Source organism: Ambystoma mexicanum, chromosome 9 (genome assembly GCF_040938575.1).
Source record: "Ambystoma mexicanum isolate Mex_15411 chromosome 9, UKY_AmexF1_1, whole genome shotgun sequence".
Lineage (NCBI taxonomy): Eukaryota > Metazoa > Chordata > Amphibia > Caudata > Ambystomatidae > Ambystoma > Ambystoma mexicanum.
The window spans coordinates 991772814-991799616 of NC_090931.1; the positions used below are offsets into that span (position 1 = coordinate 991772814).

At 43.5% G+C, this 26803-nt stretch overlaps 1 protein-coding gene across 3 annotated transcripts in view; it reads left to right on the top strand.

The window, feature by feature from the left end:
* MAP3K20 (mitogen-activated protein kinase kinase kinase 20) overlaps nt 1–26803 on the top strand; it is a 1515864-nt gene that overhangs the window by 1425039 nt on the left and 64022 nt on the right. For all 3 annotated transcript variants that reach the window (XM_069616229.1, XM_069616231.1, XM_069616230.1), the window contains exons 17-18: nt 20492–20608; nt 21501–21575. In XM_069616229.1, the coding sequence (XP_069472330.1) occupies nt 20492–20608; nt 21501–21575 (192 nt within the window). The remainder of the gene's footprint in view (nt 1–20491; nt 20609–21500; nt 21576–26803) is intronic.

The following is a 26803-nucleotide window of genomic DNA, read 5'->3' on the forward strand; positions in this document are numbered from 1 at the left end:
TCGGGTTGAATGGAACTATATGTTTGAAGCTCTTAAATGGCATGGTTTTGAGTCTCCATGTTTAGTTATGGTTAAAGTCCTCTACTCAAATCCGATGACCTCTATTTTTATTAATAGTCAAATATCCCCACATTATCCTCTATTTAAAGGCACACGCCAAGGGTAGCCTCTCTTCCCTCTCCTATTTATCCTAGCCTTAGAGCCTCTCTTGGAAAGAATACGACAAACCAACAACATAAAAAGGTATTCAATGCAGTGATCTACAAATGAATCTAGCAGCATATGCTGATGATGTTTTATTGTTACTTAAAAATCTGGATTCCTCCTTGCCGCATATCCTGGACACCATTTCACAATTTTCTCTAGCCTCGGGCTACAAACTGAACGGAGACAAGTCGGAAATGTTGCATCTCAATGTACATTACACCAAACACCATGTACTTACCTCAGGTATGAAATGGTGTCCTAGTGGTATTAAATATATTGGTATACACATTTCCTCCTCCATGAAAAACATCATCAAACTCAACACCACCTCTTTACTCTCTAGAATCCACGAGCTTACAAATTCCTGGTACCCCCTCTACCTATCATGGTGGGGCAGATTAGAAGCTATTAAAATGATGATTTCCCCAATAATTCTGTACCTCCCATGCCTATACCCAATCCCTCATCCCTCCTCTCTATTTAAATCTATTGACACATGTCTGGGCAAATTTCTTTGGTGGAAAATGTATCACAGATTATCTCTCTGTAAACTTAAAAAACACATGTGGCTGGAGGGGTAGGCTTCCCTGATTTAAGAAAATATCATATAGCGTTTGTTTTGAAACAGGTACAGTTATGGTTTAATCATGAACCTTCCAATGATGTTTCTCAGTTGTTATGCCGATAGAGAGCAATGGTATCCCCCCCTAACTCTTGCAGATTGCTATTTCATCAAAACAAAAAACAGATTTATTAAATCTACCAATATCATGTTATCCACCCGCTACCTCAGATTGTATTTTTTTCCTCTAAATCTAAGCACTCCAATTTTATCTCATCATATATTTGGTTTAATCCTTTAATTAACATTAACAATAAGTCAACCGTTTGGAGGCCGTGGTTCTCTCTGGGTATCAAATATATAATAGATCAGCTGTTTTTCAAGGTATCCAGTTAACTTTAATGAACTTGTTGATAGATTCAATGTTCCTTTTTCATGTTTGCAACAATTCTTGCATATTATTGATGCTATTATGGAAAATTATAACTACATCATTTGCAAAAATACTGCTCCAGATGTTGACAGGCTTCAATCGCTCTACAAACAGCACATATCTGCCTCCTTATACTACAAAACTATTCTACAATGTTCCTCTGTTCAAACTTTGTCTGATTGTTATTTTGCTTGGCAGCACGACTGTGCACTAATGGATAGTCAACTCGAATGGCCTAACATCTGGAACCATATTTCTGAAATTACCACATTGGCAAGACTTCTACAAACTACCTTCTTTTTTCATCACAGAATTTGTATCACTCCCTCTTTTCTTTTCCAAATGTGGTCTTTTACGAAACAACAACTGTTGGAGCTGCTTTCAACCCTCAGGATCCTTTAAACATATGGTCCTTGAATGTAGATGTGTCTCATCCTTTTGGCTCAACATATGGAAAACTCTTAAAAGCATCTTTAACTTACTAACAGACTTTTGTCCTCAGATTCTTTTTGCTAGCAGTATCATTTTAAAAGATATGTACAAAAATAAGAGCTTTTTGTTTGACCTTGCTATTAAGACTATGGGCCTCATTACACGTTATGCGGTAAACCATGGTGCTATTGGCACCATGGTTGCCGCCCGTACCATACCGGTACCACCATGGAGAAAAGGGGAATTACCACCCCATTCCAAGGTTGGCGGGGCGGTAATTCCCCCTTTCTCCATGGCCCTTCCCCATTCCCATTTTTTCCCGTAGGGCTCAATGGGAATGGGGAAGGGGCTAATTACGGTACCGCAAATTGCGGTACCGTAATTAGCACCAAGGTCCCTTTGCGGGTCCCAACTTTAACGGCTGGTCTACACCAGCCGTTAAGGTCGGGTCCCGCAAAGGGACCTCGTAGTAAGGCGGTAAGGGTTTACCAGTACGGGTGCCCTTACCGGTAAACCCTTACCGCCTACCGTGTAATGAGGCCCTATATCTTCAAACTGGAAAAATCTAGAAAAACTTCATCACAAGATTTGGTGAAATGTAATATTTTACACTCAGATTGGAGAGGTGTAATGCTTCCACTCGTCTCAGATTGTGTTTGCCCTGTCTGTCAGGAGATGAATGCATGAAACTACTTAATCTACGCACATTGAAGGCAAAGGTCCTTCTTGTGGTCTTGTGGCTCCATCTCCATTACCCTTTTTGTGGCCCTACTCCATGGTCATTCCCCACCCTCATGAGTTAAACCCACCGCTTGTGCATCACCTTTAATGCTGATATGTCTTGTATATGCCAGATCAATGCAGTCACACAAAAAGCCTTCATCCCTGGAACTGGGAAGGGGCATCAGGGCGCTCCTACTTCTGTCTCACTGTATTGTGTTACCCCTTACAATGGTAGTGTCCTTCGTCATTGTCAAAAACATCCTCTACATTTGCAAAATCCCAGCCTGAACTGCAGAAAATCTTAAAACTAAGAGGTCCCATCTTAAATCTGCCCTTAAATCGTCAGACCATCACTCTGCAGCCATAAGTGAAGTCATTACTTTGGCTTTCAATAAAACACCACATGGGTTTCCAGGCTCTCTGCCTGGTGCAAAATACTTTGCATTATCTTCCTCCAGACTGCCTTTCCTGAGCAATTTCTCCCTACATGCTGGCCAGAAAGTACGCTCTCAAAAAGCTGATAACTAAGACCAGATCCAATAAATTTGGGGGAGGAGTTCTATGTCTCCAAGGCTCCATACTCAGAATTGCTCATCCAATGAACCTCGGCATGGAACCTAGCATTATGAGGTTCAGAGGAAGCTCACATGTCTGTCATTGGTCTTTGTCTTGTGTGAAATGTTAAAACACCTTCACTATGTGTGCAGAAAATGGGGGCAGGAGCATTGTAAAAACGCCAACCTCTTCATTCTAATGCGATTTAACCCAGAGGTCTGTACCAGGAGGAATTACATTGTCATACACTTGTGCCAGCAACACAGGTGATGGGGAAAGGGAATGATAGCAGAGGGCCGTCCCTTTATTCTGCCTAAGCAGCACAAAGCTACTAATATTGAATGAAACAGTCCCATACCCCAGTTTGATGTGATGGAGGAGATGAAAGTGCCATGCACTTCACTATTATTGCTTCACATGATTCAGGGGAGTCATGATGCCAAGTGCATGGGCGTCAGATAGCGAGTCTCTCTTCACTGCCATCTGGCATCGTTTGAGTAGTGCTAAGAGACTCACATTGTATTACTCTTACCCAATGGCAATGGTGGGGGCATTCATGGGGCTAATTTAAGTACCAGGGCAAACTTCTGTTTCTAGTAGGACTTTAATATCATAACGCACAAGCACTTATACCTGTTTTTCTATGACATGTGTAGAGCCCATGTCACTGGTTGGCTTCTTCAAAGCACTGATAGTTTCAGCAGGTTAAGAAGACTAAAATATTGTAAGTTTTCAGTTAATTTTTCTCACCTGTGAGGAAGCGCCTAAAATGGGTGCTGCCCAAGAGTATACATTGTAGGAGCGCTGCTAAATAATTGTTGGGGTGTGCCACTCTTCCTTGTGGTGGTGCAGCTGTATATTGGTGCTGTGCACCATTCTCCCGTGTGGCTCTGAGGTGGGAGTGTGAATAAACATATATTTTTTTGTTCCATTCTACCCTCGGAGATGGTCCTTAAAAAATGCTAATCTCCCTTGTGGTGGAGATGCTAAATATTGGGGCGAATGACTCGCTTGAGTGTGAGTGTGGCTAAATATTGTTGGAGTGTGTGACCCTTCCTTAGTGAGTGGGATTAAGGCCAACACATTTCTGGTGCTTGCTCTTTCCTTTCAGAGTGTGGATAAAACTGCTCCTCCATCACTCTGTTCTGTGGAAGTTCCTCTTCAAAAGTTGCTGTTTGTGATTCTTTCCTATGGTTGTGCAGCAAAGAACTGTGCCCGGTCTAACCTGCAGAGTGCAGATCAAATGTGCTGGTGAGTACTACTGTTCCTGTCATCAGGTTGGGAATCCTCATCATCTTTTTAGCAGAAGTGGCAGCCCAAAATTTAGTGTTGTACCACTGCACATTATATGTGAAAAAGGGCTCCTGGTGGTGACCCTATTCTGCCCAGGAGGGCTATAAAATGATCAAAAACAGTTGAACGCATCAGTAGAACAAGCATCCCACCTTATTGTCCATTTTCATATCACAGAATATATGACAAGTACCACACCTTAATTGTAATAGTACTTCTTTTATATGAATAGTAGCATGTAACCTGCTTATTATTTTCAGTATAATGCAGAACACCAATTGTTACACATAGAAAAATGCAACTTATACAATGGACAAAAAACAAGTCTGATTCCTTGCACAGACATATATGCAGTCACAAAAGTACAGTTTCTACTGTCGATATACACACGACAGGGGTCATATCACATAGACAGATGTAATGGGTACAAATAATGAATAAACAGTTAGATACAGTGAAACATTTGTAGCACTGGAGTTAGAGAAAGATTGTCTACACCACAGTGTTTCGGCCTTTTGTGGGGGCTGTATGAGCCATGTTCTTCTGGGGCCTTCGTCAGGACAGAGGGGACTGTGACGACTTGGTGTTCAGAGATTACTGTGGGAAAAAATTGAGCCACAGGCGAAAAGGGTCTGGGTCCAGGGACCTGTAGTGTCAAGACAGTACACATTTTGACTCTGGCCGAGCGACTCAAGGACTAAAGTATAAGAGATAATGGATCCAGAGATGATAGGTAGTACTCTAGTCTCCATGAAGAGAGTTTGACAGCTCAATGTACTTGCGCATAATGAAAAAGAATTGCCATTTGTGCCTTGAACTGCACAAAGTTTCCATGCCTTCTTCTCCCCTTCGCTTACTGTTTGCTGAGGGCATGTTAATGATTCTTTTCTTTTTGCCTTACATAATCCATATGTTCACAACACTCTGAGAGGTGAATGCTTGGCTCAAGCAAGCGGCGTAAAACCTCTTACCCAAAAACCTCTAACGCCTTCTCTGAAGAAAGTAATGCTCCCCAAAATAAGGGATTTCATAAAGTGCAAGCAAGTTGTGCTGTGCTCTGCATATTGTGCAATCAAAAACAATGCCTGTGCAATATCTGCAAGCCAGCTGGGGCCAGATTCTAGCAGAACATTGCATGTACATTGCAGCGATCACACCTGCATGGGAAATCTAGCCTGCATATAAGGTTTCCTTCTTTAAAAGAAATACAATTCTGCCCTGTTAAACCCCCAGCTAAAATATTCCCTCATTCGCCAGTAGATTATAGCCTGGAAACAGAGCTAACACCGTGCTTTGTGCTAGCTCCTCGGAGACCACGAGAAGCTGCCGAAGCAAGGGTCTTGTCTAGTCTGATGAATCCCCAGCAAAAGCTGAACAGGAAGCAAACCCCGCTATTTACAGGCTTGGTTTTACCCGGGTGCTTTTCTCTCTCTATGCCCTTTTTTTCTTTGGTGCAGTCATAAAAATTTAGGGAGCCCCTGTTCCTTGTAGTTCAGTGCTCGGTCAGCATTGCCAATACCGGCTGCTAATGGCACTCAGCCCAGGTTTATGGCACAGAGCGAAGCATGGACCATTAGCAGCAGTTAAGGGCAATTACATGGGCAGTAGTTCCCATGACCGTGGGGAGTAAGGCTACTAGATCCTGGGTCCAGGTGGCATCGGGCATCGGGTTAAATGTTCGCGCACCAAACGCTATGGGGCTCATGTTCGAGTGCTCTGTGATTTACACCGGACATGTTAGGTTTGCTCTTTGGTGGAAAAAGGGCCCCTCTGCGTACATTTCGTCATTTGCACAGAGTGCAAAAGAGAGGTGGAAAGTGGAGTTGTACTTATCTTAACGCCTTCTTATTGCACTCCACCATGAACAATGAGTAAACCCTGCCTGCCATTTATGCATATCAGACACAGCATTTACAATGAATTCCTATGGAATATGCGTGCTTTTTACTGGTGTAGAAAGCAGGCAGAGTATAGGGGCCACAGCATTTATTTATTCCAGCATGAAAATGTCACCTGGAGTAAATGTTGGAGTATTTGTTTGGCAGATAGGAAGGGGGAGGCAGAATTGTACAATCCGTGCCCCATTTCTGCCATACAAATGAATGAAAATATGGCGTGGAGTAAAATGCATGTGTACAATGTTTATGCGTAAATTGTATGCATGGATTTTGCTCTATGACAAACCTTGCCTTTGACCCATGAATACTGAAAAGAGCACCTTGCACAGAGCATTGTTTGGAGTTTTTCTTATGCTCATTTTACTACAAGGTTATCTGCCAGCATAATGGCTGCTTTTCTGGTTCAAAACACAAGTGTGTGTTGGAAAGAGATGTGAGCAGAAGTACTGTTGCCACACCCAGCAACCATATTTAACCCCATCCTAACGCTCAGCATTGTTCCATGTTCCCCACGAATTGTGCATGCTAACTATTCCCTCTCGAGCTCAAATAAATGGAACATTTTAAGGATGTTTCTTCTGTGTAATCATTCATTGTGTACCTGTAACGGCTGCTGATGCATAGCACTCTGTTTTTTTCCTGAAGCAAGGTTCACACTCAATAAAAACCCCTAATAAAAAGAATGTGCATCACACACATGGAAGTAGACTATAGGCCACTGCGGATGTATTGTACCGCCACTATACTAAAACAAGGTACCCAGAACGTCGGAGGTCTGCTATTGGGTAGATGGGTATCCTTTAAGCAAGATGGTGGACATTCCTATGCATTATGTGCTGCTATTACCTCTCCTTGAGGCCTCACGTTATATCACACGAAATCTTGATGTCTGCTGGACCTTCAATCGCTGCAGGCCACACAGCTTCTAATGACCCCATGTGGGGACCTACTCCAGAATCTACTTCACTGGTATGGCTAAAGAAAGTGTCTGTGACTATAAAATATGGTATCCGTTATGGGGCACCAACAGCGATGCCCTGCCCTGGCAAATGTTACTGGAGATAGGAGTAGGGGGCTGTTGTATGAAACAGGCAATTAGATTTACAGAGCCCCTACATCACCCATAGTGAGCATATGCTCATCATTATAAACCGGGCTTGGACAAGCTGCATAGAGTTTAATGTTAAAGAAGGAGCTGATATTGGCTGAAGAAAACTTCATGCACTTAAAGATCCCTTTGTTGGCTGTAGTACATGAAAACACGGAAGAACACATTGAATAGAATGTTTAAAGGAAATAGCATTGCTCTCTATCTTTGATAGCTACGATCCTGTCAGTAATTTGACCCATAGTTGTGCAATACATTTTTAAGAGCAACAATAAACACAACCAGTGTGTATTGCAAAATGGCTGAACTCGTTGGAACGAGTGGCTATTCTATCCACAGGAACCAGAAGTGCAAAAGCATGCATGGATCTGTTCAGTTTGGATGACGCCGACGGTCTTCTACTTTTCAGGGTTGCATGAGCACTTCTGACTTGCACGGTGAGGTTTGCAGCTGGTAAAATATGATAGGCCTAGACTTTTGAATATCGCAGGTTGATGTGCTCTGAACGGAGCCTGGCCAGATCATCACCTCGTACAATTTAGAAGATAATTGAAGATTAAGCAGAGTTAAGAATACATACATGCAAAATGGGCAACGTATGACATATAATTCATGATTCCGGCAATGTATTCAGTAATATATACTCCATAATCTGCTATTACATGCTAAATATAATTATTTGCCACTAGCCTTACGAGTCATACAGAAGCTCCCTGTAGGTGACCTCTTCCCATAAGTCTGGTCACTGTAATCTTTCCATGTTCTGCAGGTCATTCTAGAAGCCATCTCCTACTTTAGGCAGAAACAGCCTTGCAGCATGATTTTATTTTATTGTTTCTATGCAGGGAAACAATTGGTTCTTTTTATATAGTGTCCCCTCCTCTGAGAAATCTTCTCAGCATCACTTCCGACTTCTCCGGTCAGGTCAGGTTCCTCCAAGGCCTCAGGGATAAAGCAATACAAGGACTGCACCTCAAAGATGGCTTTTCTGACCCCCATATTATTTCCATCCGTTTGTGGGGGTCTAGTAGATTTGGCTTCATCATATGTTTGACGGTCTGGAAATAAGGATGCTAGTAGAAACATACCCTTTCTGGACTGCCAAACTACGAGTCTGCCGGCAGAGGCACAGTCCTCCTGGCAGGCCTGACCTGCCGGCAGTTCAGGTCCCTGCAGCCATTGTTTTCACTGAAGCACCGGCACCATTAACAACGGTGCTGGTGGTTCAGTGTCCCCATTTTGGGGATTTCCCGTTCTGCTGCCGCTTATGATATCCCGGTAGCACCAGGATATTGGGTGGTGGAAACAGTGTTATGGGGTCAGTCGTAGTCTGCCACCTACCAACGAGTTTTACCGTTAACCTCGCAATGAGGCCCAATGTCTCTGAATGTATCTCCTGCCAAGCCCTTCATCCTAAGGGTGAAGATGGTGATAGAACCCCTCCCCACCCTCCTCTGGGCAAAGTCTCATGAAACCCTCACCAGAACGCTCTCTTCAGAGGAAGGCAGGGTGTCAGGCTTCCCACACCCCCTTCAATTGCTGAATTTTGCACCTCGAAACACGTTGTGTATAGGCACATTATAAATACCCAATAAATAAAATGGCCAAATGGCTACATTGAAGGAGCTTGCGTTGCATTAACATAATACTGTCCTCTGACAACATCTTAGTCCTAGAAGTGCACAGGAAGGAAGTGTTTGGATTGCAAAAAAGAAGCAATTTGCTTCCGGTTTTACCATTGGTCATTAAGGAGACAGATGAATGCTCTCTCTCTCTGTTTCTAATGGACTATGTCCACCTATGGATTCCTCATCTCTACTTTGACTTTCTTTGTCTACCCCGCGCCACCCCCTTGGCTTTGGAAGGGACTGCATCCAGCTACATACAGGGGACAACACACCCCATGACTTCAGTTCCTTTTTTCTACATGCTCTCCTCAGAGACATTTTATCTGCATCACTTCCTAGTTCTCCAGTGAGGTCAGGTTCCTCCGAGGCCTCTGGTATAAAGCAATACAAGGACTACTCCTCAAACATGTCTTTTCTGACCCCCATACTATTTGCATTCAGTGGGTGGGGGGTCTACCACAATGTCTCAAAATGTATCTCTTGCCAGGCCATGAATCCAAAGGGCGAAGATGGTGGTAGGCTGCCCCCTCCTCCCCCCTTGGCAAAGTCTCATGAACACCTTACCAGAAGTCTCTCTTCAGAGGAAGGCAAGGTGTCACACTTCCCACACCTGAGAAAGAGTCTTCATTAGAGAGTGGGGTCCATAGAAATGGGCACAAGAAACTCCAAGACTGTGGCATAGCACTCCTTGTCCTCTTCAGCACGTAGCACAATCCTACCAGTACAAGAGTGGGAAAACGCATCAGATTCTTCAGATAAAAAGATAAAATATCTCATAGCCTTTTCTTCAGCTGAAGAATAGGTGGTGTTCAGACAGGAAAGCATTGGTGTTGACAGCTTTGATGGCCTCATCATTGACCCAAACAGCAGCGGAAGGTCCTACATTGCCGATAGAGACCGGCAAGGTTTTAAGGAACGTGGCATCCATATGTCCTGAGAAAGAAAATGATATGAAGCACATTGGCGCTGAAGTCAATTACAAAAGCTTTTGAAGCTGTTCCATCAGCACCTCAATGCAAGGCTGTTGGGACTTCCTCCTTTCAAAATAGCCTGAACTTTACACACCTACCTCAAGCGGACATTGCTTCAGGGTAATGCAGGATGTCTTTGTTGAAGAGGATCCTGTTCCTTTTGGCCACAAGCCATCATCGCCTGACGAATCAGGCCCCAGAGGAATCGATTATCAACAAGCCTGACTTTTCAGAGCTGGTTGCTGACTTCCAGGACGCCAGCGGCCTTGTCAACTCCCAGACGTTGGCTTTGTTGGGCTTCCCTGTGCGATCATCCTAGTGCAACTTTCCTCCACACAATAGTGAAAAGGGTCAAAGCTGGGAGCCCCATCCCGGCCTGTCCAACAGTACAACCTAATGGATATCCTTGACAAAGGGCACAGAAAGAAACTGTTTTGCATTTCAGTCCGGCAGTACCTGACCCGATTATAGAAATATAAACTAGCCTCTTATGACCTGTTTTATTTATCGTTTGGTGGCAAAGGCTCCAGATTTTTGTGATTGACAGTGTAGCTACAAAAGCCATCAAAATACTCCCTGTGCCTTAGTGAAATGCACCTATGTCCTTTGAAAGGTGATATGTGAGGAATCGGCCCACCTACCGAAGGGTGAGGTGAAGGACGGTTTTAATTCTCTCGTGCCTCTTTGCCCACAGGCACTCATGGAGGAGAATGTCATTCCTCGCTCCCGGGATGCAGACCACATTATTTGATCTGCCCTTCAAGGTGTGCAGCTTTTCAAGCCAAGATTCTCTTGAAACATTCAAAGCCTCCAAGGCAACGGCAGTGTCACTGGGACTAGTGGTGCAGCAGGTGCCAACATCTTCTTATGCACTGACTGCCTTGTCCCCAAGACAGGGGGTCACAGGTTTTGAAAACCTTTCTTTCTCCTTCGGCCATAACGGTAAGGCACATTTTGAGGGATGAAAGGCACCCTTAGACGTTTCACCCACTCAGGTAGACGTCTAGGCCCTAGAAGAGTCCGTTGTGGGATCAGCAGTGTCCTTCGTAGCCTCGACTCAGTAACCGGTTTGAGGTTCGATAAGCACATTGTGCACCACGGGGGACATTCTTTGGGCATTAATGAGCAAGTGGCGCATAACTTTTTTTAACGAGTAGACCTTGCAAATTCTCACCCAAGGGCACTGCCTGCCCCTCCTCATGAAACCACCAGCCCACTACCTGCCACTAAGGACACCCCCGTCATATCCTCACTTGCTAGAGGAGATTCCAGCTCCTTTTTAAATTGACCAAAGAACCAGTTTCCATAGGGGAGTGAAGGAGTGGGTGGTATTCTCTCTAGTTTTTGGTGTCCAAAAAGGAGAAAGGTGTTTCTCCCATCTAGGACCTCAGACTCCTGAACAAGAACTTGAAGAAGGACAGGTTCAAAATGGTGATGTTGGCCCATATGCTTCACGTCCTAGAATTCCAGGGCTTCAGGACACTTATTTTCTTGGGCTTCTCCAACCTAAGCACAGGAAGTACCTCCGGTTTGATTTGTGATGCGCATTACTAGTTCTGCTAACTGCCTTTCGGTCTGATATCCTCCCTGAGGGTTTTCACCAAGTTGATGTCAGTGGCAGCAGCTCGTCTATTTGCTTACCTGGACGATTGGCTCATCAGGGCTCGCCCCCCAGAGCAGGCTGTTTCCGATCTTCATCACACCTGCCAGCTCCTCCACAACCTGGGCTTCTCCCTGGACTGAAATCTCCCGCTACTACTGTATGCTAGGGAGTCTGGCAAAATATATTTTGCGCTGCTGTCCAGACCCCCAACATTGTGCAGCTCAGCTTTGAGGATAAAGTGACCTTTGCATTATGAACGCATATGACAAAAGTACATCCTTTGTGTTTTTTTTATTTGCATTCAGTTTTGGGAATCTGACCCAATGCTCATTAGATGCTCCACCAGACTAATGAGCAAATCAACTGTGAAGGGTTGCCTAATGTTAAATACTACTCTTGCTTGAACAGCCATGAATATGCGGGTGGAATCCCATTATGACAAACCAATGCTGCATAACCCAGCAGCCAATATGTTTTCAGCAATAGCTTGCCAAAAACACTGTATAGGTTCTCTAAAACATGCATTGCCTTTGCTAACAGTGTGCTTTGAAGCTGGATTCCCATCCTGGGCCGTTCTACTGCTCATGTAGAGTCTAGGGGTGGAATTATGTATGCATGAAAGTTAATAGTAACCATACATATATCGTTTGCAATAAGAAAAAAAATCAAATTGAAGGACCCTTGTTCTTAATGCAACATAGCAATGTGGCCTATAGAGCCTTCAGCATCAAACAGCCAAAACAATACCTGGATACATACATTTGCGCTATGGCCAGGAGTGTTGTAACCCTAAAAACACTTGACAAACACAAGCAGAGCCTCTGACAATCGAAACATCATTTGAGAATACGCTTTTAGGATTTGAGGCATCATGGAATAACAAGTAACATAAAAGCACAGTGAAAGCCAACATGAGTATTCAAGTTGACCCAACCAAAAACGTTGATATTTCCAACTCTAGTACATTTACATTCTTGAGAGTCCTGAGCTATTGAAATAGGTGCATGTGGAAAATATGCCTCTATGTACAACCTATATATATAAGTCATTACAACTCCCAACTAGCTAGTGGCTCTGCATCTTTTATTACCCATGTTACCCATATTTACATTTCACATTCTATTTATAATCTACCGAATCCCCACAATATTGGTCTCAAAGCACCTATCCTTCTCTGTGCTTTACGGCGTATTGTATCCCCCCGCCAGGAACCCAAGACCTTTGTCTGTTGGAGGAAAAAGTTAAATAAAGCAAAGAAGATGGGAGAGAAAGGATAGGAAGAGAAAGGAGGAAAAGAGAAACGGAAGGAAGCTTGGAATGTGTGAACATGTGAATGGAGACAATGTGAATAATGACATTTCATTGTATTGCATGGATGTATGAGGAGCTGGTAAAGTGCTTGGGTTATCCAAGGTATAATAAAGGGTATGATTGACTGGGTCCCTATTTGGCTAGGTTTTGTCCTTTAAAGGTCTATAAAAGTAGATTGCCAGGGCTAAGGACAAATTACTCCAAAATGTATGTGTTGCTTATGTACAAAAGCTTTGGGAAAGGGGTTAAAAGTGGGGTATGCCAAGGGTGTGTACTTGCCCCAATAATTTTCATCTTAGGCATAAATCATCTGGCACTAAAAATCACAAATTCTAATGTCGATGCACCAATGATAGCCAATAAAAAGATCAGCAAAATGAGGGCAAATATAATCCTGGATGGTGCTCCCCTTAAGGAGGTGAATCATTACGACTACCTTGAAATTTGAATCCAAAACAATTTAAAATGGACCAAACAAAGGATGAAGAGCAACCCGTCCCTTAGTCGTCACTCAAACACATTCTGCACCTTAAATTGCCAGCTAGGGAATCGCTCACCCATAACGACCGCCGAGGTGTGTAAGGCCCAAGCAGCACCTATGGCACTTTATTATTATTTTTATTATTTATTTATTTCAACTTTGGGGCATGGACAACCTGGACTACCTTATTGTAAATCTTGTTGTAAATTAAAATAAGTTTGTGAAACATGCCTTTGCCCTCCCCCGAAGTACACCTACAATGTCACTACATCTGGATGCTGAGGTACAACCTATACATTTTACAGCTCAAACCAAACCCCTTCTTTTTTGGCTCCGTTTACACAAAATGGCCAAAATAAGCTCCCACAAAGAAATGCCCTAGGATTTAACAAATACCCCAGGGGGCAAATCATAGTGTTGGTTTAGCCATACATCCATTCTGCTAAATAAAATTAACTATGTTGGTTTTTTCAATGAAGATGTCCATACTACTGAGGAAATATATTAGAGACATTGGGCCTCATGTGTTTGGCAGTATCCTGCCGGTAAATCCGGTGGGATACCCGAAAACGGTATTACCATTACCGGCACTTGGAATACTGACATATTACAAGTACCGGTAAGTGTATGTAATTCCCCATTTCATGGAGTCCATAGGACTCCATCGGGGGAATTGGCAGTATTACCGGCACCGGAGTTACAGGTAATTCTGATCACCCCACCACCAAACTTGTAGTTTGGCGGTGCAGGAAAAGTGTCGGTAACAGAATTACTGTATACTTTTTTCCTGCACTGCCAAAATTGTAATGAGTCCTATTGGGCCTGATTTACAAAGCGTTCTGCAATGGTAAAACTCCATTGAAAAAGGTTGTGTAAATCAGGCCCATAAAATGCAAGTTAGATGTTCGTTCTGCATGTAGAAATGGAAATGCTTGCTTCAGCCACCTAGTATAGGTCCTTTGAATATATTGAACACAAAGCCTATCTTAATGACATTTTCCCCAATTATAACGCAGTTCTCTACACAATATTTTGCTTGAACATCTTTACCATTGTATAGTTTACACAGAACTCCCAGTGGTCCTCTAACTACAATCAAGGTGGGCAAAACTCGTCCTGGGGTTCTTCACAAGGGCCGTCCCCCCAACATGGTTTTCAAAGAGACGAAACAAGGTCTATAAGTATGGACAGATCCTCCTCCTCAACGGGGTCCCCCAGCCCTCCTAAGCAATAACCACCCGCTACAGGTTCCCTCTCATGCCACCCCTGTAGGAGTAGGTTGTATTTCTCATTTTACCCACGCATGGGAGGGAATCACATCGGACAAGTGGGTACTTCCCACCGTGGCAGGGGGTATTGCATAGAGCTAATTCAAACACCAACCAACCACCTGCCAAGACAAAGACAGACTTCTCAGGAAGAACAATGCATCCTGTTGGAAGAAGTCAAAGCACTGCTACTAAAGGACGCCATAGAAAACGTCCCGGCAAAACAGGTAAACAAGGGTATTTATTCAATGTGTTTCCTTGTGCCGAAAAAAGACCTAACAAGCGTCCTGTCCTAGACTTGAACTCTGCCAACACCTATGTCAAGCCACAAAAATTTTGCATGACAACGCTACAGGAAGTAATCCCACTGGTAAAACAGGGGGACTACATGGCAACGTTGGATATGAAAGATGCATACTTTCATATTTCAATGTTCCCAACGCACAGAAGATTCTTGCACTTTAAGATAGTGAACCAACACTACCAATTCAAGGTGATACCCTTCGGCATAGCCTCTGCTCCAAGGGTATTTACCAAGGTACTAGCAGTAGTGGCAGCGCACCTACGCAGAGAATCAATTGCAGGGTACCCTCATCTGGATGACTGGCTGACAACAGGGGAATAACAAGAGAACAATCAATCTGCTTTTTGAATTGGGATTCTAAATCAATGAGAGAAAATCAAGTCTTGTTCCAAGCAAAACAAAACAGTTCTTAGGAGCTGCAACAGAGACAGAAGAGGGTCTAGTCTTTCCGTCAAACGAAAGAGTGCAAATCATACTGCTGCAAATACCTCAGTTCAGTATCTAGCCGGTCGCAAAATAACTGTACGCAAAGCAATGTGCTTTCTCGGGATGATGGCTTCATGCATTTACCTGGTCCTGCACACACGGTTGCATATGCGCCCAATGCAAGGGTGCTTAGCGAAACAGTGGTCTCAGGCAAGGGGTCAGTATGGCGATCTAGTTTTTGTTTCGCTAACCCTGGTTCAAGTGCTACATTGGTGGGCAAATGAAAACCTGTTAAAGGAAAGACCTTTTCACAACCCTACAGTGCAAGCAGTTGTCACAACAGATGCATCACTCACTGGGTGGGGAGCCCATTACCTTCACCACACAGCGCATGGCCTGTGGACACGGATCACAGCCCAGAATCGCATACACCTTTTGGAATTGCTAGCAGTGCTCAAGGCCCTACAAGCTTTCCAAGTGCCCCTGTCAGGTCAGACAGTGCAAATCCTCCTGGACAGCACCACTGCCAGGTATTAAATAAACAAGCGGGGGCACACACTCTCCAAGTCTGTCCAGGCTAGCACAGAAAATTTGGAAGTGGGCACTCAAGCGGGGCATGTACCTAACTTTGTAACATGTTCCAGGAGAACTCAATACTCTGGCAGAATCATTAAGCCGAGATCCTCTACCCGAAGAGCTTGAGTGGCAGCTCGACAAATACTTCTTAGGCGATATCTTCTCCCTCTGCGCCTATCCCCCTTTAGACTTGTTTGCCACAGGCCAAAATAAACAATGCCCAGACTTTGCATCCAGGAGCCCCAACACAATTCCAAGGGGAACGCCGTGTGGGGAAATCTGCCTACACTTTTCCTAAGCAGGTTGGTGAACAAGTGACACTAGTGCTAGTTGCTCCTATGTGGGCGAGACAACCTTAGGTTCCGCATCTGTGCAAACTGGCAATGTGCAAACCAATCAAACTCCCATGCCCCTACAACATGCTTACACAGCACAGGGGGACAACGTTCCACCCACACCCTCAGTCTATGAACTTAGCAGCTTGGCTGCTAAACTCATAGAGTTTGGCCTTTTAAAACCTCAAAGGTGCATGGAACTCCTCAAGGAGGCACGCCAACCAAACACCAGACACTGTTATTTTAACAAATGGGGAAGATTTGTAATATGGTGCCAGTCAAAAAATGTAAACCCGATCAAATGTACTCCTTCTCACATTCTTCATTACATGCTCCACTTACTAGACTCTGGGCTAGAATTTAACTCCATCAAGGTTCACCTAGCAGCTCTATCCGTGTACACCACTTCTCAAAGCAAGGGGTCCTGGTGGAAAGCCCCCGTCATTAACACTTTCATGGAAGGAGTAAAGAGACTTTATCCCCCATATCAAACCCGCCTCCAGGGTGGGACCTAAATGTGGTACTTGCAAAGCTCATAGGACCCCCTTTGAGCCTATGCACAAATCCAGCCTTTAACACCTAACATGTAAAATGGCTTTTCTGGTGGCTATCACCTCCATAAGAAGAGTCAGTGAACTACACGATTTGTCAGTGCAAGACCCTTTCTTTGTTATCCACAAAGACAAGTTGGTACTAAGAACACACCCTAGGTTTTCACCTAAGTTCATATCTAAGTTCCATATCAACATGTCCATTGAACTACCAGCTTTCGAAACCCTTCAAGCTCAGCTGAGAAAAAACTCTATAAGGTAGATGTAAGGAGAGTGGTTCTTTACTATGAAAACAAGACAAAACCACTCCGAAAAACAAACCAACTGTTTGTCTTCGTAGCACCTGGCAGGGAAGGTGATCATGTTTGAAAAAACGCCATCTCCTGATGGATAGTGAAATGCATACAACTCTGCTACTCTCTATCAAACAAAACTCTGTCTTTCACATATCAAGGGCTCACTCTAGCAGGGGTACAGGAGCTACTTTGGCATTTATTGCAAACGTCCCGCTGGAAGCCATTGGCAAAGCAGCTACATAAATGGCGCTCCATACATACTTTTACTCAACACTACTGCAATGACACACATTCTAAAAGCAGATGCACAGGTGGGACAAGCGGTGCTAAAACATCTATTTGCCGCTGTACCTTCTAGCAACCATCCACCTTCTCCAGACACTGCTTGCTAATCTATGCATAACATGCGATCTAAGCAGATCCACAAAGCTCAGAAGGGATACATTACTCACCGTAATCCTATTTCTGATGTTGTATCTGCTTAGATTCACATGCACCCACCCTTCCTCCCCTTTGGAGTAGAAGGTGCATAGATGTTTTCTGGCTTTATCTACTCTTATCTGCTTTATTACATCTGTACTCACGCTACACTTCATGCTACCTCATGTTAGAAACAAAACAATCTGAGGGAACTCGACGCATGATTGACCATGAGTACAGTGGACATCACACTAGGAATAGTATTAATGGCCCGCCCTGCCGACATCCCTTTTCAAGTTTCGAAAACAAAAAACGTAATACTCTTTGGCTACCACTAGATGTCGGCCTGTGCATAGCATGTGAATCTAAGCAGATACAAGCATCAGAAATACAATTACAGTGAGTAATGTATCCCATATATATTTTTAAAACTCTGTATTTGTACTGATATTTTTATGCAATCTGATTGTAAGTTTTATGATGTTATTGTTGTTATTTGCACTTGTGCTTTTATGGGCTTGTTCTTAAAATAAAGTATCTTTGATTGGGTTAAAAAGGGATTTAAAGGGAGAGGTTTACAGTAATTAACACTGCATTGTGATAAATATTCAGGCTACTCATATCCAAAACAATGCAATACAACCATAATTTAGTGTGATGGTTCCTTCTAAGGGCTTTATTGCTTCTAAGCACTGAGCAATAAGTGAGTGTTGAAAGTACCCTTCTAGGAAGCAATTGCTACTCTCGCTGAGAGCTGTTCAAATGGACTTAGATTAGAGATAGTTAAGGTGGTGAATGGATGATTTTCAGTGTTTTGACCTAAAGAAAATGTAATCAAAAGAAGGGACAAGAGCTTCACATATTGGCCAGCAGAATGTTCACGGAGGCCATGTTGGTACTACATTAGGTGGTGTTATGGATGAATGCCTGTCTTAAGATGTGTTCAAGAGTTCCTAGGAGTTGGGGGGGGGCAGCTAAAAGGATAATCATATTGTATTACCTCCGGCTGATAGCTGGAGGGGGTTCTGGTATGACAATGTCAGCTGACGGAGGTGTCAAAGCCAGGAATTGGCAGTGTGCAGAATCAGGGGGACACAGACGTAGTGTTTCACAAAAGGATATCTCCCACCCTGATCCGTATAATTGCGTAGCATTGGGAACAAACAAGCTTCAAACCTTGTTTTTCTGTTCTAAAGCATCAGATTGTGTGGATACATGGCTAAATGTTGTCAACTCCCCATGTTTGTATGACTCATATGTGTTATACGTAGTTAATATATGGTCAGTACCATTAGGTAATAAGAGTAACTGATATTGGATCTTATGCGTAGCATAACAAGTGTGAGCAGTTAATATCCAATGCCAATCTATTAACTGTAGCACCGCAACAGAACCAGTGCTGCTGACACCAGATTTGCTCAAATACAACATATTACAAAGCATTCTTGAGATGGAAATAGAATAATACAGTTAGTGAACAGGAAAGAGGTTTGATACAGAAATGTTGCATATTTATGAAGGCACCATTAACAGCTAATGAAGACACTCCAAAACTGGTGACGAATTATATGACACAATATATCAAGTAGAGGCACTACAACAAACGTTGCACAATTGAGGCGATACCCTCCAATATGTATAATAATCCTAACAAACTGACCACAAGAAAAATTGTGCTCCTGGTACAAGAAAAAGGTTTTACTTGTCGGTGATGTGCTTGATGATGTATACATTGGTTACAAATATGTAGCGGCGCTATAACAAGGAATACCTTTCTGCTACTTATAGGAATTTCATGATTATTATTGCTATTATTAATCAAAGGCAATTTTAAATGATAGTAAACAAGCGTTTCAAGATGGCAACAGGTGAAATGAAAGTTTGACGCAGCATATTGCTAATCTGTATGACTTGTTATATGTATAAAGGATGGTTAAGGGAATGTTTATTTAATAGTATGAGTCCCCCGATTGCAAGTATTGAGTTTTCCCAAGAGCACCAGGTGAGGTGTGTGATGATAACATTGCTAAAGATTGTTTTTCTACACACCTATTTACAGATTGGGGGAGCAGGGTTTATTTAGAAACATACTGTCATTCTATGTAGTGAACAAACTGGCTAAGTATATAAGTGTGTGAATTGTGACCCAGGAGCAAGCAATATTTCACATGTCGATCCATGACAAAGCTAACATGTGGCTCAGAAGAAGCATACGTTAAGAATTGTCAATGATATTTGAGTAGTAAGAAATGTAACAGTACCATTTCTTGATTTCATATTGTAAGATTATGTATTTGAAAGCACCCAAAAAGCCAATGCGTTTAAGCATCAAACCGTAGGAGGAGAGAGACAATATGCAGATGAGGGCATGTTTAACCAATATCTAATCACTTGCTAAGTCCCACCTCATGTACCCGAGCGGCATCAAACTCAGCAGATTTTTAAAGTTGCCTACAAAGTGTATCGGAAAAATGAACACTTCTCCAAGTGCATGTAAGTGCTTGGTTATTGGTTTTCGTTGCCAGAAGATGTCTACCATGTGAAACGCTGGTCAATTTTCCCTAACAAGAATCTAGTTATGTGTCAATTCAGCGTAGGTTATGAAATTTGACCCTGCCATCCCCGACAAAAGTGAATGAGTGTGGGCAGTCCAGTTGGCTAAACAGCCTGGCATTGCCCCTTTTGGTGGGGATGGGGGGTGAGAGATGCAAGTGCACTCCGATTTTGAGGCAAGGTGCAGGAGCTAGGACAGAATTTGTCTGCACCCTTGAAGGAAAAGAAGTGCACTCAAGGCGTCCAGCGTGTCTGGGCAACTGAGGTCATAGACTAATTCAAAGACATGGTTCATTTGCGTACGAAAGTGGCAACAAGTATGTGGATGGGGCCGATTAATAAGATAGGGCCTTGCAAATTAGCATTTCGCATGCATTTGTGCAGTTATAGTCTGAAGGACAGAAACCATGGAAAAAAAGCCCTAGGTTTCCGTTTGCTGGCACACACACTGGGTTCCGTGAATGGCTTATAAATATGAACGTGCGGATTTGCTTTCAGGAAATTGATTCTTCTGGGCTCTTTGTTTTGAAACTCTATCATTTTGCTCTTAATGCCAGGATTGTAAATGGAAAATGTACATGGAAATGGACGGCGATGAAATTGCAATAACCTACATAAAAGAAGTGACATTCAACGCCGGCCGGCCTGATGTCGACGTTTTGAAGATGACAAAGGTAGGCCTGCATTTGCTACATAAATGCCTCGCAAATGCGCGGCTACCAATTCATGCGTGCAAGTTAAAATGCCCATCAGAATGTTCCCGCGGACTTTAAGATGTGTATAAATGCAGCCTCGTGCCGACTGAATGAAAGGCGCGTTCTGCTCATCAGACTAGCCCTAATAGGTCTGCTTCCGGCTGTTTTTGTTCGTTTCTGCTGCAATATTCTGCAAATAGGCCCATTTTGATGTCCACTTTTAGATTGTGAATGTTTTTAAGTATCATTTCAGGATCTGCAACTGCACGTGCAATCTAGGCACTGTTGTTTTAGTTTCCCAATTAAGTTTTCATGAAATCCCTAAAGGACGTGGGTGCGCAGTGCGACATTCTCATAACTTGAAATCTCATGTATTGGATTTAAGTGATAAATCCGTGGACATTAATGTTTTAGCTACATGTATGGAGAGGAAATTGCATAGCAAGCCAAATGCATAGCCAAGGGACCCTTCCATGCCGCACATGTTTCTGTGATCAAAGCACCGGGCTTGGAATACATTGTACTTTCTCGACTCTGGGCAACACATGGTTAACATTCTTCCATAACGAGAAATCTGCGTGTGAAGTTAATGCTTTTGCAAACCCGTCATTAACTACAATGGGAACCAATTCAAAATCTGCTGTTATCGTAAGCTGGAAAATGCATTTAGAACCCGCATATTTTGCATTATAAAAAGGGACACATTATAGCCAATCATAAGTCAAAGCCCCTGCTGTAATGCTCCGTGTGCCCTGTGCATTGTACACTGATCATTTGCAAGGCTCTGTTTCTGCAGTTGGAGCGGGAAATTGACCTTGTGCAGTATGTCGCTTTCAGTGGGAAGTCACCATGTTGTTGTTCACCTTTTCAGCCACCTTTCGTGATGGAGAAGTGGATTGTAGGAATTGCAGAAAAGCAAAGAGTGGAATGCACGGTGACTTATGAGGTCAGTCTGTAGGCCCTGATTTCACATGAGACATATGATTTCTATAGTATTTTGGACTGTACATTTTCTTGTATCTGCAAATGTCCCACCACAAGCAGGCTGTGTAGCTTTAGAAATAAGGCTGCAAAGGTTCCTTTGCAGATGTGTCCGATTTGACAACAAACCGTTGCCCGTTTCTACGTTATATCTGTATCTAATGCAACCAGGTACTTGTGGTCTGTGCTCACCTTACATCCAAAGAGAATTTAATCAAGCTTTGACAAAATTGAACTTGTTTTCTGTGTTGCCGAATATACCCAGGCAATCCGAATATTTACCATGTAATGCCCCGATATGCCCATATGCTCATATCAATGCCAGGTATTGCCATCAGACCTCAAGTACTCAATCCATTACCAGACTTTGCCATCAGATGCCTAGGTACTCCCATGTTCGCCAGGATATGCCCAGCCCCAGGACCCACACGACCAGCATTATCATCAAAAGGCCAGACACTCACACGCTTGACCATCATAAGTCCTGGTACTTGCGCCATTCCCAGGGGTTGCCATCATATCCCGAAATATTATTTTGTACTTGTTTTATTTATTAATAAAAAAGGATGCCAAGTGCATGGTGTGGCAGATTAATTTAAATATGGATATAACTAGTTCAAAAGACCCTTCTATAAAATGAAGTACACTATGAAAAAGAGCATATACAAGTATATACACACATATAAATATCCATATCAAAGTAATATAGATACAAATCTATAAATAAACATTCATATCTCACACAATCTACAGAATATTAGCTTCTTTATTGCAATTGTTTACAGGGAAATGCCCTTATATGCCCAGGTACTCGCACCATTGGAAGGTATTGCCATCCATAGCCTAGGTATAGCCATTGTATACAGGACTGGGAGAGGCCAGATGCAAGAGAAGAGTACAGTGTACTTGCACTCCTTCAGCCCCGCCCGACTCCAGGCCTTTCTGCCAAGGCCAGAGAGGCTTGGAAGTGGACAGGGTATAGTGTGCCAGTGGGTGCTCCCATCCTCTTCTGCCCATAATCATGTTGGCAGAACATTGGGTGTGATATGAACAGACAAAAAAAAAGAATTTCTATAATTTTCTATAGAGACACTCCTGGGTAAAACATGGTTTAGGGCCATGCTGTTATTACTATAGCACCCTAATGCTGGATGTTGGTAGGCAACTCATATGAGAAAGGGTAAATGAGACGCTTGCACTCGCATTTCACGTGGAGCAGTGCAGCAAGATTGAATTTATAGTTTTCTCTAGGTATATCAATAGCTTGGTGGAAAAAGAGGACAGGAATCCTGTAGGTAAGAGCCTTGGTACGGCTTGTGTCTCACCCAAAGCCTTACCGTCTGGCAAGCAGGCATTGGGATGCCATCCTTGAGGTTTAAGTCCAATGATCAGCATCGATTTCACTATATCGTTAGGCCCACAATAATGCAGAACTCTAGATCACACTCTCTGCATGACTATGTATTGAAGCGACTGTAGGGAAGGGGTGATGTGGTATACAAGTTTCAATCCAAAGATGAGCTTGCCCATGTTCTATTTTTAATGTCTAGTCATAACTGTTTCTTAATTTGTATTTTATGGCGGCTTTAATCAGTGTAAACAATTAAAAAGAATTAAAAAATTACTGTTTTTAGCATTGTATCTTAATTGTGCCCTATTCCTGTTTGTTGTATTGCATTTCCATTTTTCCTGTCCTCTATGGCCGAGAGGATAGCTCAAGGGCAACACGTTTGTCTTGGAAGCAAGACAACGCAGGACAACACAGGTTCATTAAGCACGTAATAAAACATGAATGAATTAATTATGACATTGCACTTGCACTTTTATGGGCTTAAATCCGAAATAAAGTATTCAATTGAATTGGAAATGATCATAAACAGGATTTCAACAGTGGATCCTGGAGACAACATTCACAGGGACCTTCAATCCCTTGCAGCAGTAGAGAAGGGTTCCACTGGAGAATCCAATGTAGAACGTGAATATGCAGTCGAGTGTAAATATGATGCAGCAGTCCCAGAGACATTAATCCTGACTACAACAAAGACAACTGAGAGTAAAGGATCAAACAATTCTCTTATTTAATCCCAAAATAGAAGTTGTTGGACATTACGTATGCAGTGTTCATTTAAAAAAGGCACAATACAAATGTGCTGTTGACACTTCTGAACCTGCACGCGCTCTGCAAATGACTTTCCCGGCCGTACTTACTGCAATCTTTATATTCTTCCACGCTAATCTTGTTGTACTGTCCATGTGCTGCATTTACCGCTAACAAAATTTAATATTCCTCCATGGTCATCTAGTATGTATTGCTAGGCATCCACTATGTATTGCTAGATATTTATTGCCATTATGCCATACTCGATTGTTTGAATAGTCATCGCCGATCCCTCTAGCATCTGCACGTACCTAATAGGCACTTTTAGACACTGTGCCTCCTGTGTTGCTGGGCTTCAAGGTTCTGGTAACCACCTGACACTCGCTGCCACGATATGCCCAAACCACCATAAACCCAACACAAAGTTACACCCAGGACCTACTGCCTGCACTATTACGCCTTGCCGTCAGCCGCCCCACTGCGTCACCCTCTACCCACTAGCTCCCCACATCACATTGTGCGACAATTTTATTAACTATGTATTGCACATGGATTATCTACCTACTGTACTCCTTACCTAACCTCATCACCCCTAAGCACGCCCATCTGCACTCGCATCACCCCATTACATTGTTTACCTTTCTGGCCTCAATCTCACTACAACCTGTATCCACTATGGCCTCGCACCCTAGTCCAGCTACTACAACTAGTTCAACACTATCGTGCCTACCTCCATCCTGCAACACATTATCGCACAATCCATACCTAAATGAACCAACCTTGTGGTTACAACACTTCACCACCAAGCCCACCCCAAACCAACCATGCCCTACGCGCATCAGGAATGCCAGGCTTTGCTCTCGCTTCGATTACTACTCAAACACACATCTCACATCACGGAACGGCATCTCTCATCACGATTATACTTCATCCTTGCCTAACACTGCCAGGTCCAAAATCACCTCAGATGAACCCTCACCACTACGCTTACTCAGTTGCAGCAAACCTTGTGCCACTCCAGTCCGGAACCAAAGACTAGCAACTAGATGCCACCACTGGTCCTACCACCTGAACGCAGACTCCAGGGACAATTCGGCCAACTTAACCCACACCCCAGATACCTCACTATCGGGTGAAGCCTCCCCAGCCAACACTCCCAAGACCCAACCTAAACTCAAAGGGGCTCTCATTAACGCCCGCTCTGTTTCCGCTCACGCGCTTGACATCGCTGACTTCATTGTGACTGAAAACCTTGACTTTCTGGCTGTTACAGAAACCTGGCTACATGCGGCATCTGGCCCTGCCCTGACCCTCGCCATTCCCAATAACTACTCCATCATTAGATGTGATAGGGACACCAATCAAACTAAGGGGGGGGGATTAGCGTTTATATTCAAGAGCTCTCTTAATTTAAGAGTCGCTAACAGTCATCAGCTACCCTCTGCTGAACTACTCTCAATCAAACTCCCTATCTCTCCCAATCATACTGCCTTAGTACACCTCATCTATCGGCCACCTGGTCCTACGTCCACTTTCGTAGAAGATATCTCTTCTATCCTAGCATCCAGCACCAAGCCTAAATCCCAAATTATCTTACTTGGTGACCTTAATCTAGGCTATTTGGACACGAATGACACTAAAGCCGGTGACCTAGCCAATGTCCTATCTGACTTTGGCTTCACTCAGCATGTCAACGTACCTACCCATATCAAAGGACGTACACTGGATTGGGTTTCTGACATGAATTGTGCACTAAACTTAATCTCGGTGCTACCATGTGCATGGTCCGACCATCACAAAATAACATTCTCTATCAAATCTCGCCCATCTATGGATAAACCTTGTACGGCGCCACCCACACTTACTCGTAACAAGAAGGATATCACAACTGAGAAACTACTCCCACTCATCCTACCACTATTAAATTCGGTCTCCACAACCTGTGCTGACCCTACCGCCCTGGTGGACACCTACAATCGAGCTATGTTAAAAGCCTTGGATTCCATTGCCCCACTTAAACAGCGCAAAGAAAAATCACGCAACCATCTCAACCCCTGGTTCACCCCACTTCTACGAGAACTTCGCAAAGATAAACGCAAAGCTGAGTCTCTCTGGAGAAACTCACCCACACCAGAAAATAAAATTAACCTTCTATCCATCACCCTCTCTTACAAAGAAGCCATACTAGCGGCAAAAAAAGAAGTCTATAACAACAGGATCACACAAGCTCAATCCAATACTAAGGAACACTTTAGAATTCTGAAGGAATTAGAGTCCCCAGCCGCCCCCATTGACACCTATACCCCTGACACAGATTGGTGCGCCAACATACAAAAAGCATTACTCAACAAAATCACGACACTCCAAGCTAAAATTAACACAAAAAAACCCATCTCCGCGACTCAGCAGGAAACCCCCAACCCTCCAACATCTCTTCCCCCATTCATCCATTCAAACCTTTTAGCTTCTCACCGCTTACCACTAGGGAAGTGGAAAATATCATCAAGAAGCTAAAACCCTCTAACTGTCAAGGCGACGCCTGCCCAGCACCAATCATAAAGGAAGCAGCACCTGAGCTCGCTCCCTTCATAACATCCCTCATCAACTCTTCGTTTAAATCTGGCATAGTACCTAACAACCTCAAGGATGCTTGGGTAATCCCCTTAATCAAAAAACCTAACTTAGACCCTAATAATCCCACCAACTATTGGCCCATCACCACGGTACCTTACCTCCTAAAAATCCTGGACCGTGCTGCATATCTCCAAATTCAAGATTATCTTGACAAAAATAACCTATTAGGACTCAGGCAATCTGGTTTCCGTCCGAGACACGGCACTGAGACAGCTCTATTAGATCTAAAAACACAAATTGAGGATCTAAAAGACAAGGGCAAACAAGCGCTCCTACTCCTCTTAGATCTATCCGCCGCCTTCGATCTGGTGGACCACCAAATCCTTTGCCAGCATCTCAAAACGGCTGCCCACTTCTCCGATGCAGCCACCTCTTGGATAAGCTCATTCCTCGCCAACAGATCCATGAGAGTCTTCTCACCTCTGGCCGCGGCTGACCCAGCGCATGTCCCTTGCGGAGTC